This window comes from Echeneis naucrates, chromosome 20 (genome assembly GCF_900963305.1).
Source record: "Echeneis naucrates chromosome 20, fEcheNa1.1, whole genome shotgun sequence".
NCBI classification, from domain to species: Eukaryota; Metazoa; Chordata; class Actinopteri; order Carangiformes; family Echeneidae; genus Echeneis; species Echeneis naucrates.
The window spans coordinates 15,314,823-15,337,531 of record NC_042530.1 but is presented as its reverse complement, the minus strand read 5'-3'; the positions used below and the strand labels follow the sequence as shown (position 1 = coordinate 15,337,531).

The 22,709-nt window shown below is 42.1% G+C and overlaps 1 protein-coding gene across 1 annotated transcript in view; it reads right to left on the bottom strand.

The window, feature by feature from the left end:
* Positions 1-22,709, bottom strand: part of mpp7a (MAGUK p55 scaffold protein 7a) — a 123,794-nt gene that overhangs the window by 74,729 nt on the left and 26,356 nt on the right. The window contains exons 2-3 of the mRNA XM_029529597.1: positions 17,530-17,698; positions 4,980-5,098 (exon numbers count right to left, since the gene is read on the bottom strand). Coding sequence (XP_029385457.1) covers positions 4,980-5,098; positions 17,530-17,566 — 156 coding nt within the window. The 5' untranslated portion in view covers positions 17,567-17,698. The remainder of the gene's footprint in view (positions 1-4,979; positions 5,099-17,529; positions 17,699-22,709) is intronic.

Sequence of the window (22,709 nt, the reverse complement as noted above, 5' to 3'; positions counted from 1 at the left end):
TTGGTCCAGAGGATGAGAGATGGGGAGAGAGACGGGGGAGAGGGAAAAAAAGAAATTGACCAGGGCAGCTGGCCAACAATCATGACAGGCATTTCATTTAAATAGGAGATACATTTCCTCACAGTACTTTTGGGAGCACAGAGGCCCCTGACACACCTCCACACTCACCATGTACTCTGTAAAGACAGGGAAGTGCAAGACACAGTGAGGCATCTAAAATCTTGACTGCAAGTTCGCCCTTAGTGCTTTAATGCTTATACACAGAGAATAAAAACAGCAGTGAAAAACAAAGTTTATTAACCAGGGTACTCATTCATCAAATATGTAGCTTCTAATGGGAGTCTGCATTATGAAAAACTGAGGGCATAGAGCAGGACAAATGCATCTAACGTATTGACTTCGATTGATTTGGGTACTTTTCAGGCAGTCAATTAAATATATAAATTTGTTCAGACTAAACTTTTAAAGCTCCAGGTGAGCCCATGATATCTTCAGGCAATTCCCAGGCCACCAGGGAGCAATAAATACAATATATGGCACAATGAACCTCATTTTCCATATTTTGTGTATTGCTTCATGTCCTATTAAGATTGGCTTAGTATTGTGTAGACCTTCTGGTTTCACTTTGAATCTTTTTTTTCCTAAAGAATACAAAATCAGGGTCAACCAAAATGACCTGGAATAACGGTTGCGGGATCACTCCAGGGATTTTCCTTGATTACCAATACAGACGTTTTCAGTGATAGAATAAGGACTGGTGGATCGGTAGGCCTCTCCTCAATTTTACCGTTCCCTAGTGTTCCAGACGAGGTTCAAGTCACTGAGTTTGAAGGTTTTTTAGTAGTCACCTGGACACATTACCGCTACCAAGGAAATTTTCCCCAAGGAGTGCAGCAAATTCTACAGTCAACACATGATATATGGCAGAAAATCTCCATCGGCAACACAACAAACATAGCAGAACATCTCCACAGGCAACATAAGTTAGTGGGCTTGAGTTCCGGGCCTGGGGTCTTTCTTTGTGGAGTTTGCATGTTCTTCCCATGTCCGCGTGGGGTTTCCTCCAGGTACTCTGATTTCTTCCCACCGTCCAAAGACATCATGTTTGGGTTAATTAGTGACTGTAAAATATCCGCAGGTCTGAGTGCGAGTGTGAGTGGTTGTTGGTCTCTGTCTGTCTCTGTGTGTTGGCCCTGTGATGGACTGGCAACCTGTCCAGGGTGTACTTCGACCTCACCCAATGTGACCTGGGATTAGCCCCAACACCCCTGTGACCCATAAACAGATAAGCGGTTGAAGACGAATGACGTACCCCTGAGATAATAAACACAGAGCCCTCAGGTAACCACAGACAGTATGAGTGGATCTCTAAGGTGGTATACATTTACAGGGTCCTGATCCAGAGGTGATTAGGTTTTCTTTGTACATTGAGTATGGGGCTTCAGTGACTCACAGAGAGCTATTGCAGCAGAAGAGAGGTTTAGAGCGATTTCTTTTTTGTGATCTTCCTTAGTAATGGGGACCAGGAGCAAGATATGTTTTAAGGTGTGGAAAGGAGTGCCCAAAGGGCATGTCTAGAATTGCTGTCATAGTGTTAGGGTTATTGGACATAAAAGGGTAAGTCATAAGACTTGGAGGGCTACCTAGAGCTCAAGTCCAGTTATTCATGGGATACTAAGTCTGGTGCTAAAGAAATACAGTCCAGGTAGTCTGAAAATGAGCTTGTTCATCTAAAATTGCTGAAAATTTCCATGTGGGTACAAATGTCAGCTGCAGCACCTTTACATACCATTAAAAGGCCTGTAGCACAGAAAGACAAACTGGCAAACCCACATCAATATCGCTGTGTAACAACAGCGCAAGTGCCAAGCCTATTAGCAAATAACAGGAACAGATTTAAGGGAAAACGGACGGACCACAAAATGAGGGATCTCAGGGCCTGGCTAAAGGCCTGCTGACAGAAACTTGGTCCCAATGGAGTGCCCCACCTGAGGCAGGTGGAAATTGAACATTGTATTATATTTCCTGTGGCTTTTTGTGGAGTGGGAACTTGGCAGTGGAACAGGGAGTGTGGTAGAATTTATAGCAAGCATACTTGCGTAAGTCTCTTTAATTGAAGCCGAACCGTCTGTGTCGTTTTCGCTATGCTAGCTCAATGCACCAGCTCTCACGTTTTATGTCAACGCCCTTACTGGAATGATGAAAAGTCTGCAAAATAAGGTGGATCTGCAAGCCTTGCTGAAAGATAATATTAGAAAGTATTTGTCTCATCTTTGACATAATCGTTTTATGTAAGGGATGTGAGAGGCCGTGATGAGGGACAGAAAGGACCTTAGACTGGTTTTAAGTCTTGGTCTCTCTAACTTGCCCTCTTCCTTCTCTCTCTAGACAGACTGACCAGTAACTGATGCGCCATAATTACCCAGGTGAGGCCTGATTGTTTCCATATGAAGGACCTGAGCTGCGGGACCTGTCAGATTAACATGATATGTATGTTTTCTCTCTGCTCTATAGCTTTTCCCAAAGTATCCCATTCACAGTAAAAGGTCGACTCCTTGGAGATTTGTTGGTAGGGTTTTGTAGGAAAGGGAAAATTACACTTTTATTAATGGTGTGCCACTGACGTTAGCCATGTTACCTGAATGTTGCGTCCTGAGCGCAGGCCTTTGCTGTAAGGTGAGACGGTTGTTCTGTACTTTTGTGCAATTCAAAGTCTGCATGTCGGTCAATTTGGCTCACCGGATGACAGGCTGGCTCTCATCTCAGCACCAAATAGAGAGCAGAGGAAGCATATAGTTCTACTTGTCTGGAGCAGGGGCAGTTTCCACTTATGCCTCCACCTTAACAGTAAGAGACGCTAAAAGCAGCTCAGGTTCACCTCCCTGAAAATGGAGGAAAAACAAAAATAGGGTGAATGGGCTCACTCTGGCAAAGAAACAATTTGGGTCTTTGATGTTCTGCTGGCGTACTTGATCATTTCATGGCTGTGCAAACTGTGTTGTATTACGTGTATTTACTTAGGACCTGCAGTGAGCTGGGTCACAGTTTAGATCTGGACTGATACTGCACTTACTGACTTACTGGCGATAGCCACTTAGTGTCAACTGGCACATAAACAAAGTGGTATTCAACACCTAAAACACACTCACATCCAGAGGTCAGTTCTACCTCCACACCATCGCACAGCCCTCTACTAGGCTACTACACAAAGCTCTAAAATTGATAGATAAAAATACAGAGCTTCCCCATCATGATTAGTTTCCTCTGTGATCCATCTGTTGTAGAACATAGTGGAGGCAAATCATCTACTGGGCAGACAGTTCAAGGGGAGATTCTTTTACCAATTACTCACAGCTCCAGGTAAACAGGTTTACCAGGTTGTGGCTATCCTGCCTGAATGGCACTTAAACTCTCTCCCCTTCAGGCTCCTTCTGAACAATTATCAAAGGATAATCAGGAGTTGTTAGAGTGCTAGGTGAGGTCAGTGAGCCCCACCCTTGTGCCTGGCTAACTATCAGAGAAATATAATGCCACCTTCATTAGCATCATTCAATCTGCCCCACACTATGCAGTGTTTTCTTTGGGGCCAACAAGAATGAGAGTCTGAACCTGCTCGAGCCCTGCCCATCATTATCCATGTTCATGATGCCTTATTCTTTGGCCATCCATAACAATCCAGGCATCAAATGAAACCCTTCTGGTTTCCTCAAGTCCCGACATCAGAATTTTACTAGAGCGTCTGAGTTGTGCCATAATTTAGGCCCTTTTACATGCTCACATTAGTATGTTACAACCTTGGATCCTGAACAAACACAAAGACAAGGTTTTGTTAAAAGGGAGGAGGTGAAAATTGTGTCAATTTTTCTCTCACAGTGGTCTCTGTGACATAATTATTCTTTGGCCAGAGAGAAACAGAGACCACCAAAGGACGAAATATATCATGCCAGCACAAGAAAACTGTGTCAGGCATTTTTTGTAATAGATAGATAATAATAGAGGCCATTTTGCATACGACAAAGTAAAATACAGCCACCAATCAGAATGGCTTTAAGGAGTTGTTTCATATCTTAACTAGTTGAATAGCGACTGAAAAACATGTTAATTTAGAGCAAAAATCCTCCTGTTCACGTTCCAACAGCAGGGGATTGAGACAGAGATTGGATGCAGGTTTGCAGAGAATCCCAACTGAAGATGGGGTTAGGGCAGACAGACATAATGTGCTACATTCATTACTCCTGTCTGCCTGCTAGCATATAAAGATATCAAATGCACTTTTCTTCTCCCCAAATTCTGCAGCTATCTAGTTTAACAGGACCACAGGCTCATTCACACTGGCAGAGGAGGTGTTAGAAGATCTGGGTGGGTAGGCTGGTGGAATGACAATAAACTTGGTATTGTATGAATGAGACTGGAGGGAGTTTGAATAAAGCAGCGTTCAACAAAGGTGCAAGTGTGTGTTTATTGGAACTGCCGAGGTCGGCTCAGAGGTGGGGGTCAGGGGAGAGAAGGTTCAGATTCGGTCCTGTCCCATGAGAGGTAGAACACGAGTGTGAAAGAGGTTCAGGGAAACAGCAGTCAACCCATTCCAGATTCAAAGAGAGCAACGCATTCTGTACATTCCTTCAATTACATTGCATAACTATAGCTACATGACAGTTAAAAAGCACACGATTTGCTAAAAATAAGTTCATTTTAAAAATAAATGCACATTCCTGCCTTAGCAATAAAAATTACCTTATTTCATTGTATGTATTCTGTATTCATCCTTTTCAGACCCAGATGGATCCATATCACAGTAGACAGCACAATAAAAAAGAAATAATAAAAAAAAAAAAAAACAATAATAATAAATAAATAAATACTAAACAAAGTACTACACGAAACTTGCTTGTTCTCTTAGCAACGTAGCAAACGTAGGGTAAAAAACACCTACGTTTTGTGTGTTTGTGTGTTTCTTCTTTTGTTTATTTTTGTTTTACCTTGACCAGCGAGTGGAGGCTCCTCTCCCCAAACATCTCCTGGAGGAAAGTGTTGTCCTCTGGATGGCAGACATGGGGCTGCAGCTGTGAGGGCAAAGCAGCCAGCAGCTCATACAGACCTGGAAGATGGGGAAGAGGAAGCAGAGGGTTGGCATCACAGTGGGAGGTATAAATGCATGCATGCAAAGCCCACACATGCACAGAAACAGATGTGCATTTTGATATATAAAAGAACAGCAGGGCTGTGTGTGGGCAAGAATATATAATGTGTAGCGTCAAACACACAAATAACACGCAGGGCAATATGTAAACATACAATACAATACATATAGCCTATAGCTTTTAATCACACACACAGCTATCTATCTGGATCCTCTCTGTTTATTCATCTCTTCCTCAGATGTACTCTTTCAAGCAAAGTTAACACAACTGAAAGTGCTACAAGCAACTCTCAGAGGAAAAAAAACAACAACAAAAAAAAACACACACTTATTTTGCTTGTCATTGGAAGTAAAAAGGAAACAGAGGGGCAATAAAGTATTTCCTCCAGTCTGACCTTCCCACTATTGTCCCAGCCTTTCCTGTTGTTTGAGGAACACTGCTGGTCCCAGTCAGAAACAACTACAACAACTCCATGTCAGACCACAACAAATTCCATCTTTTGATCAGCTGAAAAGTTCAATATGAAGCTTTCTTTTATCATTATAACTAAACAGACGACACATGTGCCTCAGGGGGATTTCCATCCATACATGTTCCCTGCCTGTAAACAATGAGTTCTCTGAAGTGAAGTACACATGTGCTTGCAAAATAACCGGTTTCAGAAGAAATTATTGGGGCTCTTTCGCTGGGTACGTCCGGATTTTCGGTTTTTATTATATGTCTAAAATGGAATTTAACTCATCTTAAATAAAATTATTTCATTTAATTTGAGTTTAAGTGAAGTAAGCAGGCTTGGCTGTACACCAACTAATGTCATGGGATTGCAAGGACGGCATTTATTCATGCTTGTGTGGCTTATGTACAGGTCACCACCATAGCATGACCACAGGCTATTAGTGACAGTGAGTGAAACAGAGTGTATGGATCAGTGGACCCATAGCTGAATGTGAATCCCCTCACAAGAGCATATGCTGAAATCTGCAAGGCCTTTCAAGGTTTTACTAACCCGGCTTATAAGAGGAAAGAATATTTCAAATTCAATTTAAAGAGAAGCAGACTGGGGAGCTGATGGTTTCAAGATTAGGTAGAGGGGAGTCCAAACACTCAGAGGGAAAAAGCACAAAACCAGCAAGTGAGCGGAGCTCCTTCCAAACACAACAGAGTCCTGGAGCACAACTGATGGAGAGTAGTAGCACATACTTGTTTGCTGTTCTGTTCTGGTCTTCAGTGTGGCCCTGAGCCACTAAACTGGGAGATATGTTAAAGGTCAGGGCCCATTCAGAGCGCAGTGAAGCTGTGTTATGGCCATCAAAGACCTCTCCACTAATGCACCAGAAAAGGCCCCCGAGATCCACAACCGCACTGCCCCAAACCCTTTGAACTAATGCTGATCATGTGAAGAAACTCTAAACACATTCACGGCAGAGCCATCGAAACGTCAAAACAAACTGGAGCGGCTTGGCGACCTCTCTGAGAGCGTCTTTCATCAGAGGACAGAGTGCAAGAGAGGGAGGAGAGAGAGAAAAAAAAAAAAAACCCCACCACAGACGCAACTGAAGTAATTCATAGCTGAGAATGATGGATTGAAAACAATGGTTGACGTTGCTGGCTGAATGAATGATTGACTGACTGCACTGTGGCGGACGGGCTGACTGGGTTAGAGTGAGCGTGTGCTCCCAGCTCAGAATGTTTGGCAGTGGAGCCATGGCTGAAAACTTAGCTCATGTGTTATAGTGGGGCTCTTGCTCCTGCTGCTGCTGGGCAGTCAGATAGATGGAGTGTCATCTGCCACTCTCCACCCACTGCTTCACATTTGCAGGTGATTTGGGAATTTGACTTTTGACCAGACACAGGATATATCAAGATAACCTGCCCTGTTCTTCAGCTCACAACGCAGATTCTGTGTAGCGTTAGCGCCCCACACCTCACTCCCACTGAAGCTCTGTGGTAAAGGAAGAACTATAACAGAGGAGAGGAACGAGGCAGAGCTTAAACACAACACATGTGCAGCAGTCCTCTGACAGCAAACCCCATGGTTTTACTCAAGTTCAGTACGTTATATTGTCCCTGGTATATAATCATCTGATGCCTGATTCTGTGGTCCTCATCAACAGTGACTTTGTAGCTAACATAAGTCTGTCTGAGGGCAGCTAACCCCCTTAGTAATTTAGAGCTTAGAACTCCCAGCAGAATACATCTCACATAATACATTAAGAACAAGATTTAAAAAGACAGAGGATGAGGTGAGGGGTGTAGGAAGGGCGGCAAGAGTGGAGGGGAAGAGAGATATGGTAATGTCATTACTATTGGCAGTGCTGAGGCGCAGGTAGGAGGGGATGAAGGGAACGAGAGTGAGTCCCAAAGCATTATTCTCCCCAGGTGCAAACTCTCCCCTCCTCTCTGAGCTCTCAATGATTCAATATTTTATTCTTTCTGACAACAATTCCTCCCTGTCTATGCTGGGACGAGCTAAACAGGCTGTGTGAGGTGTGCCAATAGCAGATTATGGGAATCACATCAAATCCATTATCTGATCAGAAATAATCACATAATGGTGGAAAAATGATAAAAGACAAGCCACCACTATGTTCTCCTACTGAGGTCAGTGTGTCAGGCCGAACCTGGTGACCTACAGAAAACTAAGTTTCAAACAACAACAGAGAGAGCTGTAAAGGAGCCAGGAGCTTAACAAGGTCTCTGCTAAACTGGAATTAAATACAATACTGTATGGATGGACAAGCAAGGCGGTGAAATGAAGGCGGAGAGAAAGAAAGAGAGAGAAAAGAAAGGGATACAAATGAGCCAAATCCAGACCACGGTAGTGGTAAAATCACTGTGTAGACACTATAAAAGTGGAGAGAGAAATAAATCTAAGGCCAGATGTATGGACACATATAGTACTGTAACATCAGAAACCGTGTCAACAAAGACAGTGAGAGACAAAATGAGAGCGGGGGAGAAGAAGAAGAAAGGAAATAGAATTGTGCCAACTCTTCACCACTAAAGGGTGGACCAACTTGTTTCTTGCAATCTGGTTTGGATTCTTTTGATTTGTTTTGGCCAGACTATTTCGGACCCTCTCATGTGGCGGCTTGTGTGTAGTGGACCTGGCAATGTCTAGTCGTGGACTACTACGCTCCGTCGTTCTGTTGTGGCCAGTGCTGGTCCAGCCCAACACAGAGGTCCTAAAGACCAGCATGATGTTGTGCAGGATGTCCGAAAAGAGTCTTCAGAGAAACTGGAGAGGCCTGGGCCTGCAAAGTTTCCCGTACGGAGAGGAAGTGACCACTTTAACTGCCAAACGGTACTTCCACTCTCACGCCCACACCTCCAGTGTGGTTTAAGAAAATAACAGTATTTTTTCAGAGATCCCTTTTATGTAAAACACACAAAAAGTCACATACAATGAATGCATTAAAGATGATATGGATCAAGTTGCAAGCCACAGAGGTCAATGACCTCAAAAGTTTTTCAACAAGAGGACAAGATGAAGAAATTACAGGGACTGTTCTAACAGACAGTTTGGGTAGCTATAAAATATGACACTCACCATGACATTGTCACTACAACTCAGTTTGGTTACACACCACAGCAGTTGCACACAGGCTGCTAGGAGACAAATAGAATGTGTGGAACTGCACAGTGCTGATGCTGGCGGGCCTCATTTAACCCAACTACATGCAGAAAGATAAAACTGTGTATATCTGGTGAAACTGAACTTGTTTGAATGCAGGAAATGAATGCTTGGATTCCATCCCCACAAACCCCTTGCACTTTCTCCCAGGTGTTGGATGAGTTACTGACCTTCCTCCCCCTTCCTCATGTATCTTTTGGAACCATATAGAGTACAATATTCATGATGCTCACCAGGGAAAGAGAATTGTGACATGTGGGAGCTTCCTTCGGGCCAATATGGAAACACTGCCTTGTGAACATGATTGAGGGCCGTCTACGGATAAAACATAGTGACAGACAGGGGTAGCATCAAAAGAAGGCCACCCCAGACAGAGAAGGAAGGGAAAAGGTGACACATCTTCTAAAATAAACATCGACACATGTGAAGTCTCATTAAAGCATGTGCACGGACAGAAGAATTATTACACTTAACACAAAGATGAGAGGTAAGACTGTGAAAAGACCAGAAAAGTTATGGCTCACTACATCAGCAAGAAATAACAATTACAGTGATGAAAATTCCTGCACTTATGGAAACAGGTTTTCGTCTGAAGGGAGAAGCTCTAGACAGACTGTGGGTGGGAGGACAGATTCAACATTAGTCAGGTGCCAAACAAAAGGAGAAGTGTTTAGGGCCCCATGTTCACAGCCATCACCGAAAAGGACAAAATTTGTGATCAGTCTGCTGACCCCATGTAGCTTTTGTCTGTCCTAAGGACTACCCTTGCCTGGCCATTTTCTTCCAACTAAAGCAGAGGAGCATGGAAAAGCAAGGGCAGCATTGGCTGCGCAGATCAAGTGACTATGTGACTGGTGTGGCATCAACTACTAGACATAAAACTAAATAGAATTACAAGATGTATTGGCTAAGCAGATGCTGTGATCTTTAAACATAATTTGCAATGAGTCCTGCAGCATTCTGCTTGGGATATAACAGTGGGAGAGCGAGGAAGAGCGTGGAAAGCGGTAATACATAAAGCTGGTGCAGGAAGACAACAGCAGGAGTCTGCACTCTATTCAAGCCCACAAGCCTCCTATTACCAACTCCAAGGACCAAACCACTTCTCCACATTAAAAAAGGTCAGGGGACGGAGCCCTCCAACATCATCCTTGATGATATTTCAATGTCACGGTCTCTGACTAACTCCATCGTTGAAAGGGGGGAAAAAAATGAGTGAGTAGGATTTGCAAGATGTTAGTTAAGGCTCCACAGCATGGAAAAATGACTTCAAATACTGTGGGCCCGTCCAGGTGCAATCAACCGTCACTCCAATCATATATCGACTGTATCATACCACAGGCTGAACTCTGCATGAATGCCTTTTCAGGACCTACAAAGAATCTCTGGCCTTTGCTGAGATCATCTCTCATTTAAGGCGAATAAAAAGAATCCAGGTTGTAGGACCTTATCTCAGTTGCATTTCAGAGACAGAACATGCCAAGCTTTTCAAAAAGGATTTACATTAATGAATCGCATTTCCAGCATGTCATTAAATATCATGTACTAAATGCCTCACCCGTCCTTTGCTCCATGCTTCGTCACACCTTTCTACTTCAAAGGGGCTGTCAACACATTGAAAACAGATCTCAGGACAAAAGGACAAGTCTAATCAACATAATTGAATGCATATAGCCTGCAGGGTCCTTCCACCACCTGAGGAGTCAGTAGTGTTTCAGCTAGAACAGTTTTACACAATCACACTGAAGACAAGCCAAGCTTGAGTGGAAGCACCTGCAGCAGGGCTAATTTAAGTAACTTAAAGGGAACTTGGTATCTTCTCCAACTCTGAGTAGTTAAACTGCCGTCCTACCCAAATTCCCAAAAACTTGCAAGATATATAATGTTGGGAAAGACAAAGAGGGAGAGAACATAAAGAAAGGACAAAGGATTGGGAATATTTAGGCGGCGAGAAAGATGATGACAGGGATAGTATTATGGACAAAGACAGATATATGAGAAATGGAGGACGGAGGATAGAGCAGAGTGCCAGTCTAGTGTTTTTAGAAATCTGCTGGGAGTCTGAGTTTGGCAATGGTCATCCAGTCCGTCTCTTTCCCAGATGGAGATGAAAGGCCCAGTCAAAGTCAGCTAAGCTTAGATTTTCTGTAACATGGCAGACAAAAAACAGAAGCCACAACAAGTCGACCAGATCCAAATGACCTGCCACCTCTGCTTATTGTGGCAATGGAACAGCAGCACACTTTTTGGAATGGGCCTGCATGTTCTGTCCAAAGCTGCGGCCAGCCACTTACTTTTCACAAGCCTTCCAGGGATATCAGCTGCAGACATGCCAATCCCACCGAAAAGCCTTCATTTTGATCATATATTAATAGCAGCACTTATGAAAATTTGTGCTTTAAGTTTAAATCTTTCTCCGTCTCGGTCTGAAAGTTGCAGACTATTACTCAATATCCCTTTGCCTGCTTGTCAGACAGAGCACATGGTCTGTAAAGCTGTTTTCAGGTTCTTTCTAATGCAAGTGAGCATGTCCTGCCCGCCAATGACCGATTTAGTACTCTGTGTGCTTTGGAAGGCAACGGTGGAGGATGTCATCCTACCTCGACAAAAAGAGAAAGAATTCATCAAATTCAAATAAATAAAAGTCATCATTCTTCTCTCAGTCACACTCTCTCGATTTCTTTCTTTTACATCTGCTCCCTTTGACAGTGTTTTTTTTTTTTTTTTTTTGGGGGGGGGGGGGTGATGTGGAAATTTTAGTTCTGATGTAACTGGAAACAGGGAGCTCTTCCAGTGGCAACAAATCCTTGTGTTTTGGTACTGTATCACTGCGGCACACAGCCGGCTGCTGGCCAGGGACCACGACAAATGGCTGGAAGCTCCCAGAGGAACCGCCACCCCCAAGCCCCGGCACAGACAGAAGTCCTCCCCCAGCCCTCCCTTATGTCTCCCACAAGCTGAAACTGGCCAAGGCCAGATGCTCAAGATTCTTGACATCAGGATGGAAAAATTTACTGTTAACCTTGACAGAGGGAGAAAAACAAAACAAAACAATATGGCCATATTCTTATTTTCATATTGCTCACATTATTTAGAGATATGTGTTTCTATCTATGCATTTGTTCCACACAACGGAATATATGTGTGGGAGCAATGACACAAGATATGTATATTTTTTTATATTAAATATCTGGATGTTGTATCTGCATCTCATTACCCAATGTCATTATAAAGCCATCACCTTCCCGGACTGGGGGTGATCAGGGTTGGAGAGAATAAGTTGGCTGGAATCACTCATCTATTGTTCCCGCACAAACATGCACAGATGCAGCCAGTAAGTTATTAGCAGATCTGGTAAAGGAGTTGTCCCATCGAAAGATTTCCATGTGTCGTCTTTCATGAGAGTGTCACCCACCTCCTCTGCAGCTGTGCATGTCTGAACCACCCTTATCTTTAAATGCTGTGCAGGGACCCTAAACCTTGATATAACATGCAGGCACAGGTTGGAATAACACAGTTAACTTTAATGAGGTTAATAAAAGGGCATCAGGGTCTTTAGAGGGTCCTGTTGAAAGAGAGTGTGTGTGAATAGATTTTGAGCCAGTCATGGGTGTATGATTTTAGGGGTACTGTGTAATAACAGTAATGGCACATCAGGGATGGCATGTCAGCAAATTGTTAGTGTGAATTCAACACCAGTTGGTTTCTGCAGCACATCGCATCCACTTACTAGAAAGAATGTCTTTCATTCAATTAACCTTATCGAACATGACCATGAATAACTTCTAATTAAAAGGAATCAATTTTCATATACCCCGGTCCTTTTGATTACCCAACTTCCTATTTGATAGAGTCTATACATATATTGACTTTTATTTACTGCTCATAACTGGAAGCTATAAATAAACCAAATCTGGATTTTTTTAACTTATTTTAAAATACATCTTTAGAGAATTTTATAGCAACATATAGTTTCATCAAATGCACAGTATCATTGCTGCCTCAAAATGTAGTCACTTTAGATGAGTGACAAAGGCTCCAGCTCCTACTCAACCACCCTCATTACTCTGTGTGCATACCTTATGCATGGATGGAATGGGTGATATTAAAATGTGGCATTTGGCACTTTTTTAAACTTCATGTTTCGCCATTGTTGGTTTTTATTTTAACTGTGTTTGTTGAATGGAATACTTCCATTTCTAAGATATGTATAAAACATATATTTGTGATAGAGCAATGTTTAAAGGCCTTGATGTTGTCCACTTTTTTTTAAGGTTCCATGAAATAAGATCTCAGTTGCAGGAAACAATATAAAATGACTTTAACAATGGTCTTAGTGATGTGCTGAACAAGCATGATTGGGCAGTGTTTGTTAGTTTTTTGGGTTTTTTTTTGTGCAAATATGTTTTTCCCTGATATATATTGTACATGCATGCCTCCTCTGATATCTCATATTGCATTGTGTGTGGGCATTTCTGATTCAGAAAAAAAAATATATTTATCAAACATATTTGAATTCTAGTCACAAACTGGTTTATATAAACGTCTTGATCTTTCTGATAAACTATAGTGGAAATATTATTATGCTTGCTGGCAGGCAGGAGCAACATACACAAATATTGCATTGGTCTCACCTCAAACACATAAAATTTGGTCTAAAACTATTGTCCTCTGCTCGCTGAGAAAGATTTAAGTTCACATGCATCCTTACAGTTCACCCCATTTAACCTTTCCCCCACAACGGAACCACTCCACCAAGAGAATGCAATCACATAACTCCAGGAGCAGGGAGAAAATGGGGCTACAAGGAGCAAAAACACCCACTCTGACTCCAGGAGGCTTACTGACCTCTCAATGGCATAAACCAGATGCTGTGAGGCTGAGGGTCCCCAATGACAGCAAATGAGTAAGTTCAGCATCTGCAGATAGTGAACTGCCATTATTGTACAACTCTTATTAAAGGATCCAACGTACTACTGTTATCATCGCCAGGTCCCCACGCAACGCTGCATACAGAGAAATGTTATGAAATATATTTGTTGTGTATGCGGTAGGTGGTTTTGTCATTGAAGTTGAGTGGACATGCTGGGATCCTGCTGGTTGGTAGAAATTTATAACCCACAGTATAAATGGTATTAGTATTAAAACTTAGCCTTGGAGCTATTGGAGTTCAGACAGGAGATGGATGGATGTGTAGCAGACAGAGGAGTGGGCTGGGTCAGTCCATATGAGGATCCCTGAGCGAGAGCTGAAATTGATTTGAGCTGAGCCAAACTGAGCGGAGGCGTAACAGTTATCTGTCCCCAACTGAGCTCACAACAAATACTCCATCAGGGTTGAACAGGAGGAGAAATGACTAAACAGCAGCTGTCTGAAGGAGAGACCAGACTTGGAGACCAGCTGCAGAATTCTAGGAGAAGTTTGAATTATCGTCTGAACGTCATCATCCCTGTCCCGCATTTGCACAATTAAAGGCTAATTTTCTGCCTCCTCTTGGCCACCATCTTAGAATGTGTTTGTGTGTTGGATCCCAACAGCTGCAGCCAACAAACTGTCACATCACAGCATCTTAAAAGCACAAGTTAGGGTTTTATAGATGCTGAAGGATGAGGAGTGGAGGTTGGATACACTTAGACAAAATGTTTCAAACACCAAGTGCAGGGCCAGCATCATCGACAAAAACCCTGTTATTAATCTGCTTCCAAAGCATTTATAAAAATCCTAAATGTCACACGGGGAAATGAGTCCACAGTAACCCAATCACCACGACAGCCCCTCCAGAAATCCCAACGGTCAAATTTTAAGGCCAGTTTTCCAACATTTTATTGTTTTTAATGTTTATTTTCTCACTATTTGGTTTCATTTATTAGAGTCTACTTCATATAGAGGGCTGTTGCTTATTTGGGCTGAGAGAGAGAGAAAGAAAGACAGAAGAGGTAGACAGAGAAAGAGACACACACACACACACACACACACACACACACACACACACACACAGAGGTAGTATGAGCTTACATATGCCTTCCATTTGTCTGCCCATATGTTTGCTCTCCAAACAATCCAATAATGAACATTTTAATAAGATCTGCACACACATTTATACATTCTCCAGCCCAAATCTGGTGATGAAATAGGAGCTCTGCTACTAAAGAATAGTTATGTTAATGATAATATTTCTTCCATTATGTTAAAAGCTTCAGCACAGTACTTTATCTTTCCTGTGTAGGCTGGTGTTGAGGAGTCTGCAGATTGCAAAACTGTGGAAAAGAAGCAGAAGGCACAATCCTGTAATGCCACTGTAATTATTCACAGCTTCCGCATGTGGATGAGATATTGTTGGTGTGTTTGTGTGTGCGTGGGTTTCTGCTTCTTGTCTGTTGAGGTGTTGCTGCCTACGACCCAGAGAGGGTCCTGTTGGAGCAGATGGGCAACTCCTTTGAAATGTTGAAGTAAGTGTCTGTTGGTTTAAGGTTGAATCCGCTGCTGAAAATAAAAGTGTAAAAATGACAACTTCTAGTTATTTTATATTATGACACTTCCATGAATCAAAAGTTGCACAAATGACATCACTTCAATAAGTCCAAGTTTATTAATCTTTTGCAAATATTTCTCTAAATCTACCTCATTCATATAGCTAACTGTGCCAGATACCTAATCCTATACGATACAAGTAAAACAAGTTGATATGGGAATATAAACTAAAGTTTTTTGCTTTTAAAACTATAGTTGTGCAAATGAAATCTTCATTAGATTACTTTGGCAGATATTGCAATATTGCGAGTGTTGTGTGTGTGTTTCAGTGCGAATGGTCATTTTTGCCTTTCACTGACAGAAAGGCAGTTTATTTTATGTTTGGCCTCGCACAAAACAATCATGTTCCTTTATTTATTTATTTTTTTAAGAGAGTTTGATTTTTAATTGTGTCTCTGCAGCCCTACTTTATTTAAGGTCTGTTGACATGTTTTAACAGTGCACTTGGCCATAATACAATTTCAATAATATTTCAATTATTTGTTCAGCCATAATAAAATTTTTTGATAGTTGTGTTAGTTCTGCAATATCACCAACCTCTGCCCACAAAAACATAAAAGCGTTATAAGTCCTTCAGGGCAGAAGCATGTAACTTAAAATCAAATTATTATCAATTAAAATCTTTCAGTTTGTTGTCAGCTCCTTGAATACTGGGTTCTAGCAATATTGTCCAGAAAAAGCATGAAGGAGTTTGAAGGCCCATCTGTTCGAGTGCTGAGAGAGTTTTTTTTTTTTTTTTGAGCGGAGGACACCCAGTTTACATGTCGTTCAACAGGGAAAAAAGAAACTTGATATTAATAGCAGATATGATATTACATAAAGAACAATATGGCATTGAGTAACAAATTGCCGAATTTGGTTAGAATGTAGTGATGACCAACACTCTGATGCCTTCATCCCAACCATAAATTTTTGATCTTGGAACCTGACTCCTTTATAATAATTATTATTAATTATAATAATACTTATGATAATAACAATTATATCATTATCATTATCTTCATATGCATAGTTGGATAATTATGATGTTAAATGTCACTGATCTGACAGAAAATGGGTAGTATTTTATAGGACAAATGCAACAGAGTTTCCATCGTCCTGACAGAAGTTTATCTCTTAAATCAACAGCATTATTGTAACACTACCAGTATCCTGTGTAAATGTTGGTACAGTGCCGAGCAGTCTCGATGCCAAGCCAACCACAGGCATTTGTGAGTTCACCAGGCCTGGTGATCAGTGACCTAATGTTCATCCATAATGTTCATCATGTTTCACCTGCGCACACAACTTCAGAGGACCATCAAGGGCTCAGCAGCGGAGATGGGCCAGAGTCTTGACGTGTTTTATTTGGAAACCTGAGCCCTTACCGGTAATTGCCCAAAATGACTCTAATCGTAATTGACGGTCTGGCTTTCTACTTTGCCTGTGCAAATTTCCAGGACAACGGGGGCTAAAGTAACTCTGTTAAAAGTCTGGATGCAGTAACGCACACACTCTTTATCCATCAGGGCAGGGTTTAAAGTTTTGTCCGCCTTTTGTCCTTTTGTGCTTGCTGGGTTGAGTCCTTTGCGTGTGTGTGTGTGTGCGCGTCTGTGTGCAAGTGATGATGATGTAGACGGTCATTAAGCCAGAGTGAGAGGAGGATAGCGTTCCTGAGGGGAGAGGTGGTGATTTCTGGCAGCTGTCTTGGCGTTGACAAGCTTGATGTGTTCCTCAGTCTGACATCACGTTCTCATTCACACACTCTCCTCTTGACAGAATAGAAGTAAGGATGCAGAGATTGACTACAGTATGCATAACTTGACATTACTTTTCTCTCTGTGTTGTAAATTTGCAACAGTGTATTTTTAATTTGGCTGGGCAAAAAATGAAAATTTTCTTTCCTTTTATTTTCCCACCACAGTTTAGATGACAAAATAAGCAGTCAAACAAAAAGAGCCAAAGGAGAGTTAAAAGTAATCCATTTCGAATTTTTATATTAAATTTAGGCACCACTTAAAGTTGTGGGCACACCAGCAGGTTGCAGTGACATCTAACTGAAGATATGTTTATATTCAGACTGGGATTAAGCTGGTGCTTACATTAATTTTTGTTCATTAATGCACCAATAACTGACATGAAAATGTGGATCACATTAGAAAAATACATCGCTGGGATTGCATTTTGTGCGATGTGCAGAAAGGCTTGAATTACAGTGTGTGTTCCTGGCTGATGGTTACGTACCTGGCTCGTGGCCGGCTCCAGTGGCCAGGGCAGGCATGGCTCCTGCAGCCTGTTTCCTGATACCCCTCAGGCTGTGGAAAATGACAGCAGGACGTCAGAGCAATGGACTTCTCTGGTGCTCTCCCCAGGGACGAGATGAATCTGTTCACGAGCTTTATTCCATTGAGCCCTGCAGGAGAACAAGATTTTAGAACCTACTTGTCAAATGGCAGAAGAGCCAAATGCACGTGCATGTCAGTCAGCTACTGTGTTGAGTGTGTCTATATTTGAGTATATGTGGAATATTGTAGCTACCCGTAGCCATGGATATGCATATCTACCACACTGACAAATATATGCAATTGTGTGTAGGTGAGCCAACAACTGACAGCGAATGAGTGAGAGAATGACTGAGTCATTTTGTGTACTTTGACAGTACATTCACAGTTGATTCTGGGTGTTTACAACCCAACACTTTTTTCCTAAGCTGCTGAACATCCTGCTTTGTGCATGAGCCAAAATACATATATGCTCAGACACACGTGTGGCGCGCACACACACACACACACACACACACACACACACACACACACACACACACACACACACACTTCAGCATCTGGTGGAAACAAGGGAAACTTTATCCAGTTAGGGCAAAGTAAGCAACTGAATGCAACAGACCTGTGAAAAATCAAACAGGCATGTAAAAGCATTACTTCGTAAATAATAGAGCTGGACTGGAAAGATGGGGTAGCAACAGGAAGAAGGGAACGTACAACACAAATAAAAACTCTGTGGCTCATTGAAATCTCCCTCTGCATTAGATGAACATGTGGAGACACATAGTAAGGAAAAAACTACTGCAATGCATTGTTTGCACAACAACCAGAGAAGAGGTGTGTGCCAATTCAGAGGCTGCATTTGAAGACCTGAGTCACAGCAAATTGACTAGACTGTCTCACTTCAAGAGTTTCTTCAAATAAGATCGATATCTTTTTCCAGGTAACACATACTCCATCAGGTGGGTCCTTCAGGGCCTAAACTATCAAGGTGTGACAGACCATCACTTTGTTCAGTCATAATCAAGTTTAGTCATGTTTAACTGTAGACATGACCATCTATGAAAAAAGTAAAACCTTAAGCAAGACATAATCAGGTTTAACTCATTTAAAGTACTTTATTATACCTATACAACAACAACAACAGCATCTATTTGAGCAGCTATAAAAACAAAATGCTGAGCAAATCTTAGAAAGTAAACTGGAAGTCAAGGCCCAAGCCTTACACAGGTTCAGAACAACCTCAGAATTGGACATTGTAATGTGTTGGTATAATTGCTGAAGAATGTTCCGATTTCTTTATTTAATTCTGTGATGGGATAGGTTGAAACTTTAACAACCCCACCTTTTCACAGTAATTGCCACATTTACCACAGTCTCTTTAAAGGGAAACCTCAACAGGTCCCTCGGCCCAGCTAAAACCCAAAAAAATGAACACTTTATCTGAATAGGGGAGAATGGAAAACAATTAAGTAGGAGCCTTTAAGACCTCTTCAGCATGTAGCTTAATGATCCATTATATTCCAACTCCCTTAGGTCGTGACCCAATCAAACTCAGATACCTTAACTATGGGGTCTGGTGGGTCCTATTAGCAGTTCACGAAAACAGAAACATAAAACACATTCTGTCTCCCATGTTGATAAGCTTTGTAAAAAACATCAAAAAAAAAAAAAAAAGCTTCCTCAGGGTGGACAGTGAGTCCCAACGCATTACAGTTATTCTGACGCAGGATCATATGGCCGGAGACAGGAATAGCCAAGCCACCTGTGCTCTTCCAGCTCATTGGGACCCCCCTTTCAATAGTGAGTTGGTGTCAGCCACACACACATCCAGATTTTAGGTCCATTCCAGAGAGGAAATAGGTGATCAGAAATTCATTACAAATGTGTTTTCAGTAAAGAGCTGCTCACTCAGCCTCCACATTGACAGCTGCACGACTGACTATATCCTGGCATTTCGCCCCACATCTGTAGACACACACACACACACACAAATCGAATCACAAATCAGTCAAGACGGCAGCCCACGTAGCATAATGCTACTACGCCTGTCTGACATACTGTGATGTGAACTTACCTCAGGGCCTAGTAGACCCCAGGTGGAGCCGTGTGGAAAAAATATCTAGACAACACAGTCTAGAAGATGCCTTAGTGAGCAGGTAAGCAAGCCACTGAAAGCATATCACAAAAAGAATATTTTTCTTCTGGATTGAGATGTACAAAATATGGTGCATTCATCAAACAGCACTTAAGCAAGGATTGATTTTCCACCAAGAAGCGATCTGGTAGACAACTTCCAAATATCGCTACTGTCACGCCAGCTCCGATCTGTAGGCCAGGTTTGTCAGATGTTTGCCTAAGGTTTTCATGAGCATGAAGGAGAAATGAAAAACCTGGTGAAAGCGTAGTTCAGTGCTGTTCAGCAATAATGTGTACTTCAATAAAATAGGTTAAGAGGACCAACAGAGAAGGGCAATGGCGCCTCGAGCCACAACCACAAAATCTCTCCAGCAGGCCGGTTTGAACAGGGGACTGAATGCAACAGACACTGAATTCATGCCAAGAGAGCTGACCCATGGTAAATCAGTTCAGTGTTTCACAGAGAGGTCCATGGCACGGTTTTGTCATAAGGCGTTGTGATTGGAATGACAGACTTGAGGAAAGACAAGGAAAGCAGGAATGAAGGAGGGGCACAAGTACACTTAAGGTATTCTGCACTGTAATATCAGTCCTTTGCCTTTTGTTGTTTTCAAAGGGGAATGACCACATATTTCCCAATCTGTGGAAGGATCCATCTTTCCATTAAGGGGAGCTTTCTGAGAGCCAGGAAGCATGTAGCACAGCTGGGAACACCTGGGACTTTTTACATGGCCCAAAAGGATCATAACAGAATCCTCTAACTGTGTCTGTCCGGATCACACAATATCAGATGGTCCTAGAGGGGGTAAAGGGACATTTTGCCATGTGGACAAGAGATGGGATACGCTTAATTGCAAAGAGATGTTCTTCTGTCTTAGCCTTGTGCATTTTCACCTGTTCATATAGCTCTGCCGCCATCTAGTGGAAACATTCACTGCTGCAGGGAGAGATCAACCTGTAAAATCCAGCTGGGACATAACCTGAATCTCCTGAATTCATGTATGTCGGGAGATGCAGTGTGTATCTGCTTAGCCTTGTTCAGTCAACGAAACCTGAGGCCGAATTAGTATTTAAAGAGAAAATAGCTCAGGGTGATGGATTGAAAGGTGGAAGGATGGAAGGAAAGAGGGAAACAGGGAGGAGTGGAAGACTGTTATTGTTCTCTTTTTAAAAACAAGCCTGTCCATCCAGCCAGTGTCAGCAAAGATGGAGTCGTATGACTCTCAGCTGGGTGTTGATGAAGTTAGTGAGAGAAATAACAGAGTCAGAGGGTGAATGACTGACAGTGGAAAATATTCACAAGATCTGTCACTTCTAAGGCTCTACCAACAATCTGAAGGTCTGCTTTAAGTTGAGAACTTTATATTGCTTTCACTATTAAGTCATTTGCCAGAAAACAACAAGATCCTCATCAGGAGAAGAAACAAGGAGAAAAACGTGTCATGCTCCAATGTGTTCACAGGGTTTTACTGGGTGGAATGGTTCTGCATTCATGCTGCTTCCATCCGGACCTGGACAGGAAGCAAAACCGAAGGCACAGCAGAGGTCAGTCTGCTACTCTGCTGTACTAAAACTCCCCTGGAGTGCCATTGGGTTTTTCTGTTCTTCATTGTCCCACAAGGAGTGACAGGAAGGTCAGCTACTGGCTACAGCTCTCACTGGGCCACCATAAATGAGACAGATCCTCTTCATCGCATGACAGACGCCCCATCCAAAGCCATCTTTGTCACACCTGCTCTGGTTACAGCTCAAAGGACCAGCTTGCTCCAAAACTATCCACCAGCTTTAGTGTCTGCTGATTCGCTCCAATCTGATGAGTTTATCTACACTGGTCTTTAGTCAGATGATAGATCACTTCATCAGCATGTGAGACACCTACTCATGTTACCAATTCTGTCCTGTCTGATGCAACAGCGTGAAGCTTCAGTTCTGCTGTTATCTTAGTCTGTCGGAAAATAAGGGAGATCAGGTTTTATTGACCAGTGTCGGACTGCTTTTGCCGACATGGATCTGTTTTCTGAGTCACACTTTGTGAGGTCTGGATAGCATTTTCATTTCAAAACTACAGCTGATGCAACTTGTGTGCCAGTAGTGATACCAGAGGGGCTCCTCTCCCTACCGTGTTTGGTACAAATCAGTTCAGTACTTTTGTGTTATACTCCTAATAGATAAATAAATAAAAAATAAGATACAGGTGAGGACATAACCTCCCCGAAAAATCTAAAATATGACATTCAATAGCAATTTTTGGAAAATCCTAACACTTCACGCATTGGACGTATTTTAATGGGTGCCAATAAATTGCGGTTCTATAAGCAACCTGCTGCACCTTAAAAAAACTGATGCAATGCAGATGCAAGGGAAAAAAGATATTTACATCTTGTAGTTCCTTAGGTACTACAAAAAGTTATTATCTAGAGCCACTTCAGGACCCTCCATTATCAAAAACCATTGTTAAGGCTGTCACAATCATTACATTTTAGTTGCCGATTAATTGCCGTGTCTTTTGTCTTTTTCTGATCATTCTTTGCCACTATTAGAGTATAAGCCTGGACACAGTTAAATAATATACAGTACAGGCCAAAAGTTTGGGCACACTTTCCTATTCATTAGAATGAGAAGGTGTGTCCAAACCTTTGGCCTGTACTGCATACCCACAATTAAATCCATGATGGTAATGTCAACAGATGCTCATCGAAATGCGGACATCGAATATTAGAAACGAATGAAGATAAACAGTTTGTGATGTTAATTCTCCGCTCGTGCCATTAAACCATAGCAGAAAAAGGGGGCGAAGCAAGAAGATGTCATTAAAAGTGCACCAGTCAAACCTAAAATGTTGGAAAACAGCGTGGAAACAATGATGGAAATATGACATTTCTCTAAGTTTCATCCAGCTGTTTTTGTACAGATGAATGGAAACGATTTTAACGATTATTCAAAACGATTGCGGTCAGCTCCAATGATCGCAATCAGGCAATTATGTAATGATTGTGACAGGCC